The sequence below is a fragment of the Podarcis melisellensis genome, assembly GCF_964234715.1.
Source record: "Podarcis melisellensis genome assembly, chromosome: 3".
Classification (NCBI taxonomy): Eukaryota; Metazoa; Chordata; class Lepidosauria; order Squamata; family Lacertidae; genus Podarcis; species Podarcis melisellensis.
In genome coordinates this window covers 47,203,608-47,215,740 of record NC_138530.1, presented here as the reverse complement: position 1 = coordinate 47,215,740, position 12,133 = coordinate 47,203,608, and the positions used below count along the sequence as shown (strand labels likewise).

At 40.3% G+C, this 12,133-nt stretch overlaps 1 protein-coding gene across 7 annotated transcripts in view; it reads left to right on the top strand.

Moving 5' to 3' along the window:
* Window positions 1-12,133, top strand: part of DISC1 (DISC1 scaffold protein) — a 150,166-nt gene that overhangs the window by 99,432 nt on the left and 38,601 nt on the right. For all 7 annotated transcript variants that reach the window (XM_081906821.1, XM_081906815.1, XM_081906817.1 and 4 more), the window contains one exon: window positions 9,008-9,068. In XM_081906821.1, the coding sequence (XP_081762947.1) occupies window positions 9,008-9,068 (61 nt within the window). The remainder of the gene's footprint in view (window positions 1-9,007; window positions 9,069-12,133) is intronic.

Here is a 12,133-nt window from a genome sequence, read left to right as displayed (position 1 = left end):
TCTGTCAGAAAGGTTACCTAGCAGCTCAAGCATTTTATCCCTCATGATAAGGGGAAACTGTAAACCTATCTCTGGCAGTGGTGACAGAGAAGTGTGTCAAGAAGCAATGACACACATTCACTCATGGAACAATCTAGGTTGAATTTGTATACAATCAGAAGTGTAACCAGTTCTGTCTTCCATTTAAATTAATTTGCTTTGTTGTACAGGTAGATTGTGGTATCTGGGTCTCCTTTGTGAAGTACACCTCACAATCTTATTAAAAAAATTCCTTATACTATAAATTGGGTCCACTTTCAACTTTTCATATTTAAGCAACTTCAGGTTATAGGGACTACCATGTTATTTGGATATTTGGATGTTAAAGCTATATTCAGAATTCTTATGTTTAGAGTATTCTATTAAAAAAATCAGCTGCTTATTTTAGGTTTGTGGACGAGTTTGAAAAGCAGCTTTTGCTTAACTACATTTGTGAACCCTGGTCCTATAAAAACTCGTTACATATGTGTTTGGGAAGTATGCATATAATTAGCAGGTTTTAACTCTCATTATCACTTCTTTCAGAAGTGTGGCTGCATTAGAATCCTAGAAAAAACAAGGAGTTTGGGGTCATGTTGAAGAGAGTAACCCATTTATTGTGGTATATGTTTGAACTAGATGCATAAAAGGTTGTCCCCAGTTGGCATGAAATGCTATATTTAAGAAAAGAAATTTGTTTAGTGGGGCCGAAAGGCCATGAAATGCAAGGCATGCAAGTCAGTCTGTCACATTTTGAGTCAGCACCATATGAGGAAATAAGAGAGTGAGCCATCAACAGCCACAGTCACACCATCGGGAGCAGAGAAAACAGCGGAGGCTGCTTTTATATTTTTGTCAACATTTCTTACTTAACCCTGAGCAACAGATCACTTGCTGCCATAAGTGCTGATTTACACAACCATGTTTCTTTGGCTTGGGCAGGTTTTTCATTTAAATAACCACATGGCAAAATGTCAAAAGTATATGATTGTGAGAGCCCCCAACAACACAATTAGTAAAAAATAGAATTTACCACAGGGGGAAAAGCCCCCGTGAGACAAGGGATGTCTAGGACATGAAAAATATCAGCATTACAGTGTTGCAACATTAGCCATCTTATCTCAGGTAATGTTACAGCATAGAAGTCAGCTTAGATATCTTCTGACTTCTATCAAGCCACTCTCTCAATCTGTAGGATAAACTGATTATGTATATACATTAGTGCTGTGCTGCAATGTCATGCTGTTTGTTATTTGTGTGAAAACTGCCATTTTGAAGGCCCCTTTTAAAACCAACTTTTTTCATGTTTCTTAGCAGTCATTATTTCTTCAGCTGCTGCCATTTTGTTTTCATGTGAAAGGACACTGACTGCACTGTTCCATTGTAGGCTCCTTTTAAACCCATCTTGTTGTTGTGCTGGTGCGAAAAAACCCCCCTAACTTTAAAAACAACGCTTGGAAAATTGAATTTTCCTGTTAGTGTGCACTACTACCTGCCATTTTAAAAAGCCTTTGTCTGGATTTAAAACAAAAATATTACCTGCATTTTTTAAACATACTTTCCAAGTGCTTTCCAAGAGAATTACGTAGTAAGAATTGCATTTTGAAGAGCACAAAACTGTTTGCATAACTTGTCCCCCGGTTCATTTCAGGGCTAACATACATGTGGCATGGAAAGCTCTGCACTTGCATTTCCAAACTTCCAAAGGTGGGATCATTACTACTGCATTTCACATATTGCTATGTAGCCAATTATTTCTATATTCAGATGTGGTTTAAGAAATACAGGGCAATACATGTTCGTTAAATCTCACCCAGCAGAAGTCATTGCTTGTATAGGAAATTAAACTGGTGACGTTAATAGCACAAAGTGGCCCGTGACACTCTCTTTGTGCGCTTATACAGAGGTAGCAACTTTGCAAAAGCTCTTTTGCAAAATGCCACTTGAAAATTATTCATTATTGCTTGTAGTTTGCACTTTAAATCACCCGCAATTCTAGTTGGTGGGTAGATGCTGATTGCACTGCAGATTTATTTTACTGGGAGTTTAAAAAAACAGCTGGAGGAAGAGGAGGGTGAAAAAACAGCTGTGAGTGGAGGGGGGGCCCTTCTCCATCCTTTGAACCCATTGGGAAATTCAACACACCTGCTGTATCTGGAACTGAGTGTGGAAAGTGCAGCTGAATGGGACACAGCTGTGGGCCTCCACTTTGGGCTTGGAAAAAGCAAGTCTCAAGTGAGAGATTAGGGTAATGTCCACTGCTTCCAGGAACTCTTCTTGTTGGGAAGCTTTTGCAGGTGAGCTGACAGTTTGCATAGACCCTGGGTGAGAACCTGCAGACTGAGAGGGAGGGTGTGTCAGAAGGAAAAATGCATTTATATTGATTTATAGAAAAGTAACTGCATTTTTATAATATTAAGTTCTCTGTTGTTGCCTCAGTTTTCTGTACACCTAGAGGTATTTTAAAATATGTTTAGCAGTATAAAAATGGTGTAAATAACAAGCATAAAATAATAATGCTATTTTGTTTGTTGGATCCTTTTGTAATAGCTAAATGGAGTTTTTACACGTGCTATTTTGAATGCCTTTATCCAGCTCTGGTTGGTAGTTGTTGCACCGTTTTCATAGTCCTTTTATGCTTTCATTTTTTGTTCTCAGCCACCTTGGGGACATTTTAGGCTGGAAGCCAGGATATAAGCATTTGAAAGAATAAATAATTAAATAACTCATTATAGTTGAGGACCATGAACATCTGTGCTGTGGTAGATGAAGTACTGAGATTTCTGGGGGGAATGTAGAGTGCCTTTAATGACACCCACAGATAGCACCTTCCCTTAACTTTGCCCAGGTTTAGCCAATTCATGGGTCCCCTGTAGCCTTCTCAAAATGGTAGCTAAGGTGGTCATCACAAAAGTTACCGGTAATTGCTCTCCTGGACTGCCTCTCCCCATAACTTCAGTACCTGTTTGATGTTACCTCAAGGATTTCCTACCCCATCCCAATAACTAGTAGTAATGGCCTTTTCTTTACTTCTTTTTAGATATGCTCTATTTTGTGATCCATGCTATTTCTAGCCTTTAGCATGCAAACCTATCTGTTTCAGAGACTTTGCTCCTTGTTCCTCTTTTTTGAACAAGCCCAAGGGACAGTGTTTTTGTCACCATTTGTTGTTCTTGGGCAAGGACAAGTATGTGTCAGTTTCATCTGCCAGTTGACAGTGACGATCTTGCCATTATCAGTTTCTTGAAAGTGACAATATTACCCCTGTTCTATTTATTTTTTATTTATTTAACAGGAGTTGCATATTGCTTAATCATCAAAGCTTCTAAGGTGTTTACATAAAACACACATTAAAATACTGGTAAAATCTGATGTTGAAAAACAAGCTGACCTAAACATTTTAAAATATAAATAAAAGCAGATATAAATAATACAATCACATATTAAGATACATGTCGTATTTACACAAGTCACCTTCAATATCCACTTAAGAAGCTAGGATCTGAAATTCAGGGAGAGATTGGTTTGCTTCACAAAGCATTGGCATTCCTGACATGCCTTTGTAATGAATTAAGATCTTCTGGATGAATTGCTGCACAAAATTCCATGTTGTTTTATTGGATGAATAGGCGTCTTTGGGCTCCTGGGATCTCCCCAAATGCATAAACAAGAGTAGCCAGCCCAATGAACAGTATTACAAATTTCAAGAGGGAAGAAGAATTTGGCATGGGACTCTGCCACTTGACTTTCTCATTAGAATGAATTTCTGGAGGGGATATTTTACTGTGGTTTGTATTTAACAGAAAGATTGTTGTTCAGTCATTCATGTCTAATGGTATAATTCAAGATTTAAGGCAAAATGGTACTGAGGTGCCACACTTGTTCTGCAGACACAGCTGGTGCAGCAACGGGTGCCTTGAAAACACATGCAAAATAGGCTTTCAGGTATCGCATGAAAAATCTGTCATTGGTTAACTAATGAGCATTTCAAATAAATAAAAAATTGTCCAGTAGCACCTTCGAGACCAACTAAGTTTGTTCTGGGTTTAAGCTTTCATGTGCATGCACACTTCTTCAGATACCATTTCGGTTATGGTAGCTGAAGAGGCAAATCACTCTTTAAGAAGAAAAGCAGGATGTGTCTTTGTTAGTGGCAGCAATTGCAGAAGAAACATCAATGAACGATGTGTCTGAGCATGCGCTTCTCATTCACACACCTAATTACCTTGTTTTGTTTGAATTGATGCTCTCCATGATAACCATGTTGAGTGCCAGTTGCTGGGAGACCCATGTGGGAAGAGTGCTGTTGCACTCAGGTCCTGGTTTTGCACTTCCCATAGGCATCTGGTTGACCACTGTGAGAACAGGATGCTGGAGCAGATGGACCATTCACCTGATTCAAGCTACATTATGTTCTTAATGCTATTTAATACTATTATAGAACAGTTGATTACAAAAAGAGTGTCGCTAACCTGTGGCCCTCCAAATGGGTTGCAACTCCCATCATCCCAAACTATTGACCATGCTGGATGGGACTGATGGAAACCACAGTCCAATAACACCTGAAGGGCCATAGGTTGGACATCCCTGATCAGTAACATCTGTGTTGGCTTGAGCTACCTGTTTTAGGTATGCCATGGACTGAATTGCATGGAGGGAAATGGAGGGAACTTGGGAATGACTCAGGTGCGTTTTTGAACAGGAGAGCTTATCCATATCAGTTGACCCTAGAAACAAAGTACTAGCATGATCAAGACTGGAATAACCCAAGATAACATGGCAGCTACGACCAGGACATTTTTTCGACCTTTTGTGTCATTTGTCAAAGTGGCCATGGGAGTGGGGGAACTGAGGACTCGGTCAACCAAATGGAGTCTTCCCCATCCTGGTCAGAACAGACTTCTGGTTTGATCCAGCAGCTTTTGATGTTCTTCTGCTTGTGTGGGATGTCACAAGGCACATGGTGGATGCATATGAATCTGCTAATTCCATAGCATGTGGGGTAAACCACAGTGCAGATGAGTTGTATTAATCAAACTAACACTGCTTTGGTGATGACTATTCATGTGGATTCAGTACAGCTCTGATACTTACCTTGTTTGTTTTTGCTAGTATACAGGCTACCTGAATTTTGTGGTCTTTTGACATCAGACTGGGGAAAAAATAATTCTTGAAGCTTAATCAATAATTTTGTTCACAGATGATATTGAGATCTTTTGGCTAGTATGTTTTAAAGTGCATGACAGGACTTCAGTGCACAACTGAATGGAGCTGAAATCCAGCCTGGACCATTACAGCTGTGCCACACCTTTAAAGATCTGGGGGTGGGGGTGGAGAGTTTGATCATCCCAGCCAGTTCAGATTGTAAACATGAACTCGATAGATTGGCCAGCCCTATTTGTGGCTTCTTCCAGATCAAGCTAGTAGTACTTATTCATCTCATTTGAAGGATAATTTCCCTAGTGGACAAGATGATCAAGTGCCACCACCTGAAGACTGTTTGCACCCAGCAGGCTGTCTTTCTTTCCACACATCTGAAGCTGCTCTCAATATTGCAGAGTTGCTTCCAGAAAAATGAATACTATAAAAGTCACTGCTAAAGGCACATCATGCATACATTTATGCACAATGAAAGTATGCAAATTATCCGTGACCTTTTGTCTTGCAGTATTCTTCCATGGTATCCCTGGATGCTAAGGACTTTCCCTATTATGGCAACCCAAATAAATGTGATGGGAGAAATAACAAAAGCAAGTGTACATATTCCTCGCTACCCCTGCCCCAGTTTGTGATTCCATGGGAAAACCCTACTTTTTATTTCATCAAATGCTTTTGTTTTCTTCTTCCATCAATATTTATAGTATTTATATGGACAACTCCCTTCAGTAACAATAAGAGCTGAACACACAAACCCACAGAGAGAGACAAAAAGAAATTGACATTGCTTGTATTTGAAAAAAAAAAAACCTTTGACATGTTTACAGAATGCAGTCACATAGTTTCCCCTAAGCTAACTCCTTCCAGCTTTATATCATTCTTTTTTGGCTAGATTAAGGAAGTTTGCACTCTAGTACTTTCTTTTCCCTCTGCTACAGCTATTGATTTGCATTAAATTAAACCTTCAGATCAATAGCTTGACTATAGTCCAAAGGTGAGAAAAATCCAGATACTTTTCATGGCGTTTTTCTCTCCCTTCAATTTGTTGGCAGGAAAGTAGAACTATTGGGATTTTGAAGGGCCTTTAAATGAAAGTGCCCAGCTATATATACTAGAAATCAAGGGAGGAGCACATATTCCCAGTGAGCAGAGGGAATTGTATGATGTTCTTAATCCTTTTAAACTAGTTAAAATGTTTGATGGAGATGTGTGTATGTCCTAACAGTGTTTCCCAGGGAGTTTATAGCTGACCTACTTTTAACTAGTGGCGGTTGCTTATTCATTACTTTTTTTTGTCATTGAGCATTGCTGATTTATTAAGCTATATCTTCAAGGGCATTGTAAAATTGTATGTAGGGAATAGGACACAACTGTGAAAAGTGAGAATTACTGTATCAGATAATATCCAATTAAAATCTCGCTAGCACAGCAGGAGAAATTGGAACTAGGGTTTATCATTCATGTAACATAATACATTGCAGTATTAGTTGGAAACAAAGTAAGTGTGAAACAGATTCCCCACCTTCCCCTCCAATTATTAATCTCTATTGACGTTTTATGTCAGGGGGGAAGAGAGAAAACCTGAGTTGGAATGTGTCATGTTCCAAGGCCATGTAAAGATGGGAACAGGTAGAAGAGCACTAAAGTGGGAGCATCAAAGCTTCCTATTAGGAAAGAACTTATCACATGTTTAAGTGAAAGTGTTTGCAACTGTCACATCAGTAGAGGTTGGCAAATTGGTTTTTACTTTTGTTCTAGAATGCACTGTGATTCAAGGATGTGATTACATTCTTCTCTGTAGGTTCATAGCCCGGTGCTGAGCAGTGGAGGATTAGAAGAATTAAGGGAAATGCCTGCCTCAGGTGTAAAGGCAGTACATAAATTGGCTGTGGGACCAAGTCTTGGGGTTGTGCCCCTTCCACACCTTGTAGAGAATCTTGAATGTAACTAGGGTCGTTTGTGTAAATGCCATGAAAAGTGGGTGGAGGTACATCAAAAGGGAAGCCAGCTCATATTAATGTGTGAATGGGGAGGGTGTGTACATGCCCCACTCTTGGCCTGTGTGTGAATCGGTCTACAGTCCTGCTTCAGAAATTCTAATACCAGGAGCTATTTAAGGTCTAGTGGAGGGAATGTCAGAATTGTAACTTGGACAGCTAGGGTGAAATTTTGGCTCGCTCTCTTCATATGAGGAGTGGTACCGTATGTGCATTGTAGAATTGGTTTATTTCCTCTGCATATTACTTTTTAATTAAAATTGACTTTAAAAAGCACACTGATCTTCAGAGCAAGAGAGATGGAGACTGATTTTTAAATGTGAACAAATACAACTCTTCTGCCAATGTATTTTTAGTTCTTCTATCTCATAGGGGTAGTTGAATTTCTTCTTTTACTGCTAAATTTGAACTTGAGATTCCATTGAAATATCATGTGAGTCAAAGTACAAGGACAGCGCAGAAGGGAAGTTAGTACATAAGAGGCTTACCTAGTAGGATGGGGCCATTACACCAGTCTCCCAGTGGGTGGGTTGGTTACCGGGTGCGAGAAGGGAAGGGTTGAGTGGATGAGGAGGTCAGCATGGTTCACTCCTTATCACAATATTTACTTTTCTACTTTTCATCTCCCTCCCACTTCCCCCTATAACAATTCTCCCTACAGCCACGTTTATGCACACCTGCAACTAAGTTAACAAGCATCTGTTGAAGTGGCCTATAGCCCCATAATAATGTTACAACAGCTGGGTGCCTGTCCCCCTCTCTGCTGAGCAGTGGCAAGAGCCCATGGCGTCCCAGGCGTGCGTGCGCACGCACACACACACACGGTCTGTGTCCCTTTGGAGAATGGAAGACCCAGTGGAGACTGTCGTGCTTTAAGAAAAAGAGTTTATTCACCTATTTACACCTTTGGTCTGCATGTAGGGAGTCCAGATCTTATAGCATAGTCATTCCAAGAGGCAGCAGTGTATGCTGCCTGCAGCCAGCCTCTCGCAAGATGGATCTTTCCCCTTCTTCCAACTTCTTCTTCCCAGAAACCCCTTTTCCTGTCCCCTCAAACATACACCCCATCACACTGGTAACGTCTCACTTCCCAATGGCCCATCAACACCTTTTGTCATGTGAACCGGTTTGCTGTTCACCCAGCCAGGCTGGTTTGCATAAGCCAGTCCAGGAATTCCCTGTCTGGCACAGTTTTGCAGTTTGTGCTTTAATCCATATCCTGATTAATAAAAATCCTAGTATTTATTCATTCCTAGGGTTTAGGGGGACCCCCCCCCGATCTATAACAATAAATTTCTTCATCTTTAAAGTGCCACAAGACTTGTGTTATTTTTGCTGCAAAAGATGAATATGGCTACTTCTCTAGTTTATATAACAAGTTCTCAGATGCTAAGGGATGTTATGCAGATAAATAAAAACTCTGGAATGTTTTAGTTCTAATAAAGATTGTGATAGCCTGGGCTACTGAAGTAGGTTTCATCCCATTTGAAAGATAATACTCAGTAGATGGGCCATCCTAGTAGATAAGCCAAGATGTTTCTTCACTTTTAAATGTTTGAGTACTTCTTTCTGTGAACAGTACCATTCCCTTTCACTTCTGTTTCACCCATAGTGTTCAGCAGCTGGCTATTTATTTATTTATTTATGAGCTTTATTAAGTAACATAGATTTGTATAATTTTAGATTCATGGTTGTAGTCTGAAATTCAAAGGGAAGAAAGCCCAATTAAACTTTTGCTTTTCTATGATGCAAAAATGAGCAAAATTCTCTCTTCAAAATAATTGCTATAAGATACTGCCCCCCCAAATGACACAAACTTTGTTTTTGCCTTATAGAGAAGAAGTTGAAGGAAGATATTCTCAGGTACATGGAAGTGCTGGAGGAAAAACTGCAAAGGTAAAGGAGGGATGGGATCTTTAAAATATTTAGAAAATATATCATTTTTAATTTGTTACTTTATGCTGTACAATGTCTCTGATTACTATTCTGTCTACTCCCCTAGCCCCACCACTATAATTCAAATGACTGGTTTGGACTTTAGAAGGCTTTTGGGGATAACATGTCTAATTATTGTAACTTTGTTTAGTTAATGGTTTCTTTTTAAAATATGAGAAATATGAAACTTTGTTTTCAAAACATGGGTTGAAAGGTCAAAAGTCTCAAGACATTTCAGTGTAGTGTTCTAAAAAAACGTGAGGCCATTCTCAGTGGAGGGATTTATTTATATATTTCTAAAAATATTTTTATACTGCTATTCATTTAAAAAAAATCAGAGAGGTTTACAACAGTAATGCAGAAACAATCAATTAAAATCATATATTTTGGCTGGCTTATATGGAAACCACAAACCCTTTCTCTGTGAAGTAAAGATTGTGTAAAGGTAAAGGGACCCCCGACCGTTAGGTCCAGTCGTGACTGACTCTGGGGTTGCGGCGCTCATCTTGCTTTATTGGCCGAGGGAGCCGGCGTACAGCTTCTGGGTTATGTGGCCAGCATGACTAAGCTGCTTCTGATGAACCAGAGCAGCGCACGGAAACGCCGTTTACCTTCTCACCAGAGCGGTACCTATTTATCTACTTGCACTTTTTGATGTGCTTTTGAACTGCTAGGTTGGCAGGAGCAGGGACCGAGCAATGGGAGCTCACCCTGTTGCAGGTATTCAAACCGCCGACCTTCTGATTGGCAAGTCCTAGGCTCTGTGGTTTAACCCACAGCGCCACCCACATCCCATGAAAGATTGTGTACTATGCACCTAAAATGGTAGCCTTGTGAAATGAGTCTGGACTTGTGAGCTTGCCCTTCCTATCAGAAGCTTAAAGAATACTGCAAGCCAACCAACTGGTCTTGCTCTCTACTCTTCTACTTTTCCATTTTGTCTGCTTTTCCTCAGTTTTCACTGCACATTAATTTACATCAGGGAGGCTTGAGGATTGTTTTAATTATTCAGAAATGTGGACTATGTCACAGGTAGAATGGGACTTCAGGGCTGCAAGGCATTTCCCACACATAACCAGAGAAGCAAATATAGATTGCTTCAGTGTTGAGGTGAAATGAGAGGGGGGCGGGGAACTGTGTGGAAATTGTTCTGATTCATAGCATCTAGGAAGCAGAGACAGCAAGCTTCTGGAGTTAGTGAATCTCCATTTGAGACCGCACCAAAACATCCTTGTCAGCTTGAGTGACATTATGCTGGTTAAGAAAAGGAATAGGCATGGGGGAACACTTTTGGTTCACAGCACCAGTCTACATACATGTGTATTTCACTCTTCTGGCACTGATGCAGCCTGTGCCTTTAAATAATGCATTTGCCTGTCCATCTACATTGATAAGGCCTGTGGCAGGCGTGTGGGGCTGGGCATGCCATCTGATGCTGCCTGTTTTTCCTTTTAAGACAGCGTCAGGCTTGATGTGGAAGGGCTCTCCTTCCAATGTCACACTAGCAGAAGGTTGAAAGATGCCTGCTCTATTCCTTGTGAATGAGTATCCACATAACATCCGGTGGCAGAAAATCCTCCTATTGATCTTGCACATGGCATATTTCAGATAAACTTAGCCATGGCTCATTGGTTGTATCATATCATTAAGTAATTCCCTGTTTGATTATGAAGAACTTTGGAGATCATGAAGAATTCTCATCTTCTTATTCCAGATCCAAAAATAGAAAGCAAGAAAACAATGTCATTGTTATGTTAATCCTTATTCAGAGCATTTGCTTACTCCCCCCTCCTGAGCCGTTGCTGAGATTAATGTTTAATCTTCCAGCTTTGAAGAGCTCTGGTGTTTCCCTCAAGGCTTTGGTTGCCTCTTAAAAGGCTTATCGCTTGGTGTTGTGTTACTCTTATAACAGGATAATCTAAGTATTTATGATTTCTTAAAAAGTTCTTCAGATGCTGCAGTATATGGTTTCGAAGGGCCTAGACTCCGTAATGAAACATGTGTCTTTATAGGAAAGTCACCATGCAAGTCCTGACCCTCCCATCCCCCTCATCCAGCAAAGCGGTGGTCAGGGATGATGGGAGTTGTAAGCCAGCAACATTTGGAAGGCAGCAGGTTCCCTAATATTGATCTATGTTTAGTAGCATGGTGTCCTGTCATCTAAATCACACTGAGGGTCATCTAGTCCAACCTCTAGAAAAGCAGGAATCTCAACTAGATCATACGTGAGAGATGACCATTTAACCTCTTTCCTCTTCAATTTCCTCCTGGTTTGGGGAGAGAGTGGTGCAGGAGAGGGTGGGGAAGCACCTGACCCTTCACTTGCCTGACCGGCCTCTTCTGTCAAGCCATCCTATGCTCTATCCTCCAGTTCTTAAGCTTTCCCTGCATCTGACTCTTGCTTCCTGGTTGTACAGGTCCCCACAAATCACTGAGCCCCTCTCCCGAGTCAAACTCCAGTACCCGTCAGTGTCTTCCCAGTCCCTTACACCACTCCATTTTAATTGTTGCAAGACTAATTAAATGCTACCCTCAATAACATTTAGGACAGGGGGGTATAAATTCAATGATGATGATGATGATAATTAATAATAGTTGCATCCAAGCCATTCCTAACTCGAAGACAGCAACAAGAATATTACATACCACAGAGAGATCAGTATCCACTCTATATTCTGTAATAGCATTCTATTATATCTCACAGGCCACATGGTGATTCGTCCAAAATCCCTTATCACAGTTGCCTCAGGCTCCAAACTACTTTTTTATTTGTGTCAGTCACCATAAATATCACTTCTTTTTTTGAGCTGAAAAATTTAATGTGATTACGCTGTACTCCAAATCTCAAAGAAAGAAAGCAGGCAGAGGAGGGAGCGGGGCACATTTAGTCGCTTTTCTTAATTCCCAGATAGAAATCTTACAATTATTTAGGGGGATGCCATTCTTTGAAGGATGATAACTATTGACAACACACAAAGGAGCCTTACTTGTTTATTCTGTTTTAGAATTTGGAAAGTGGGAGTATA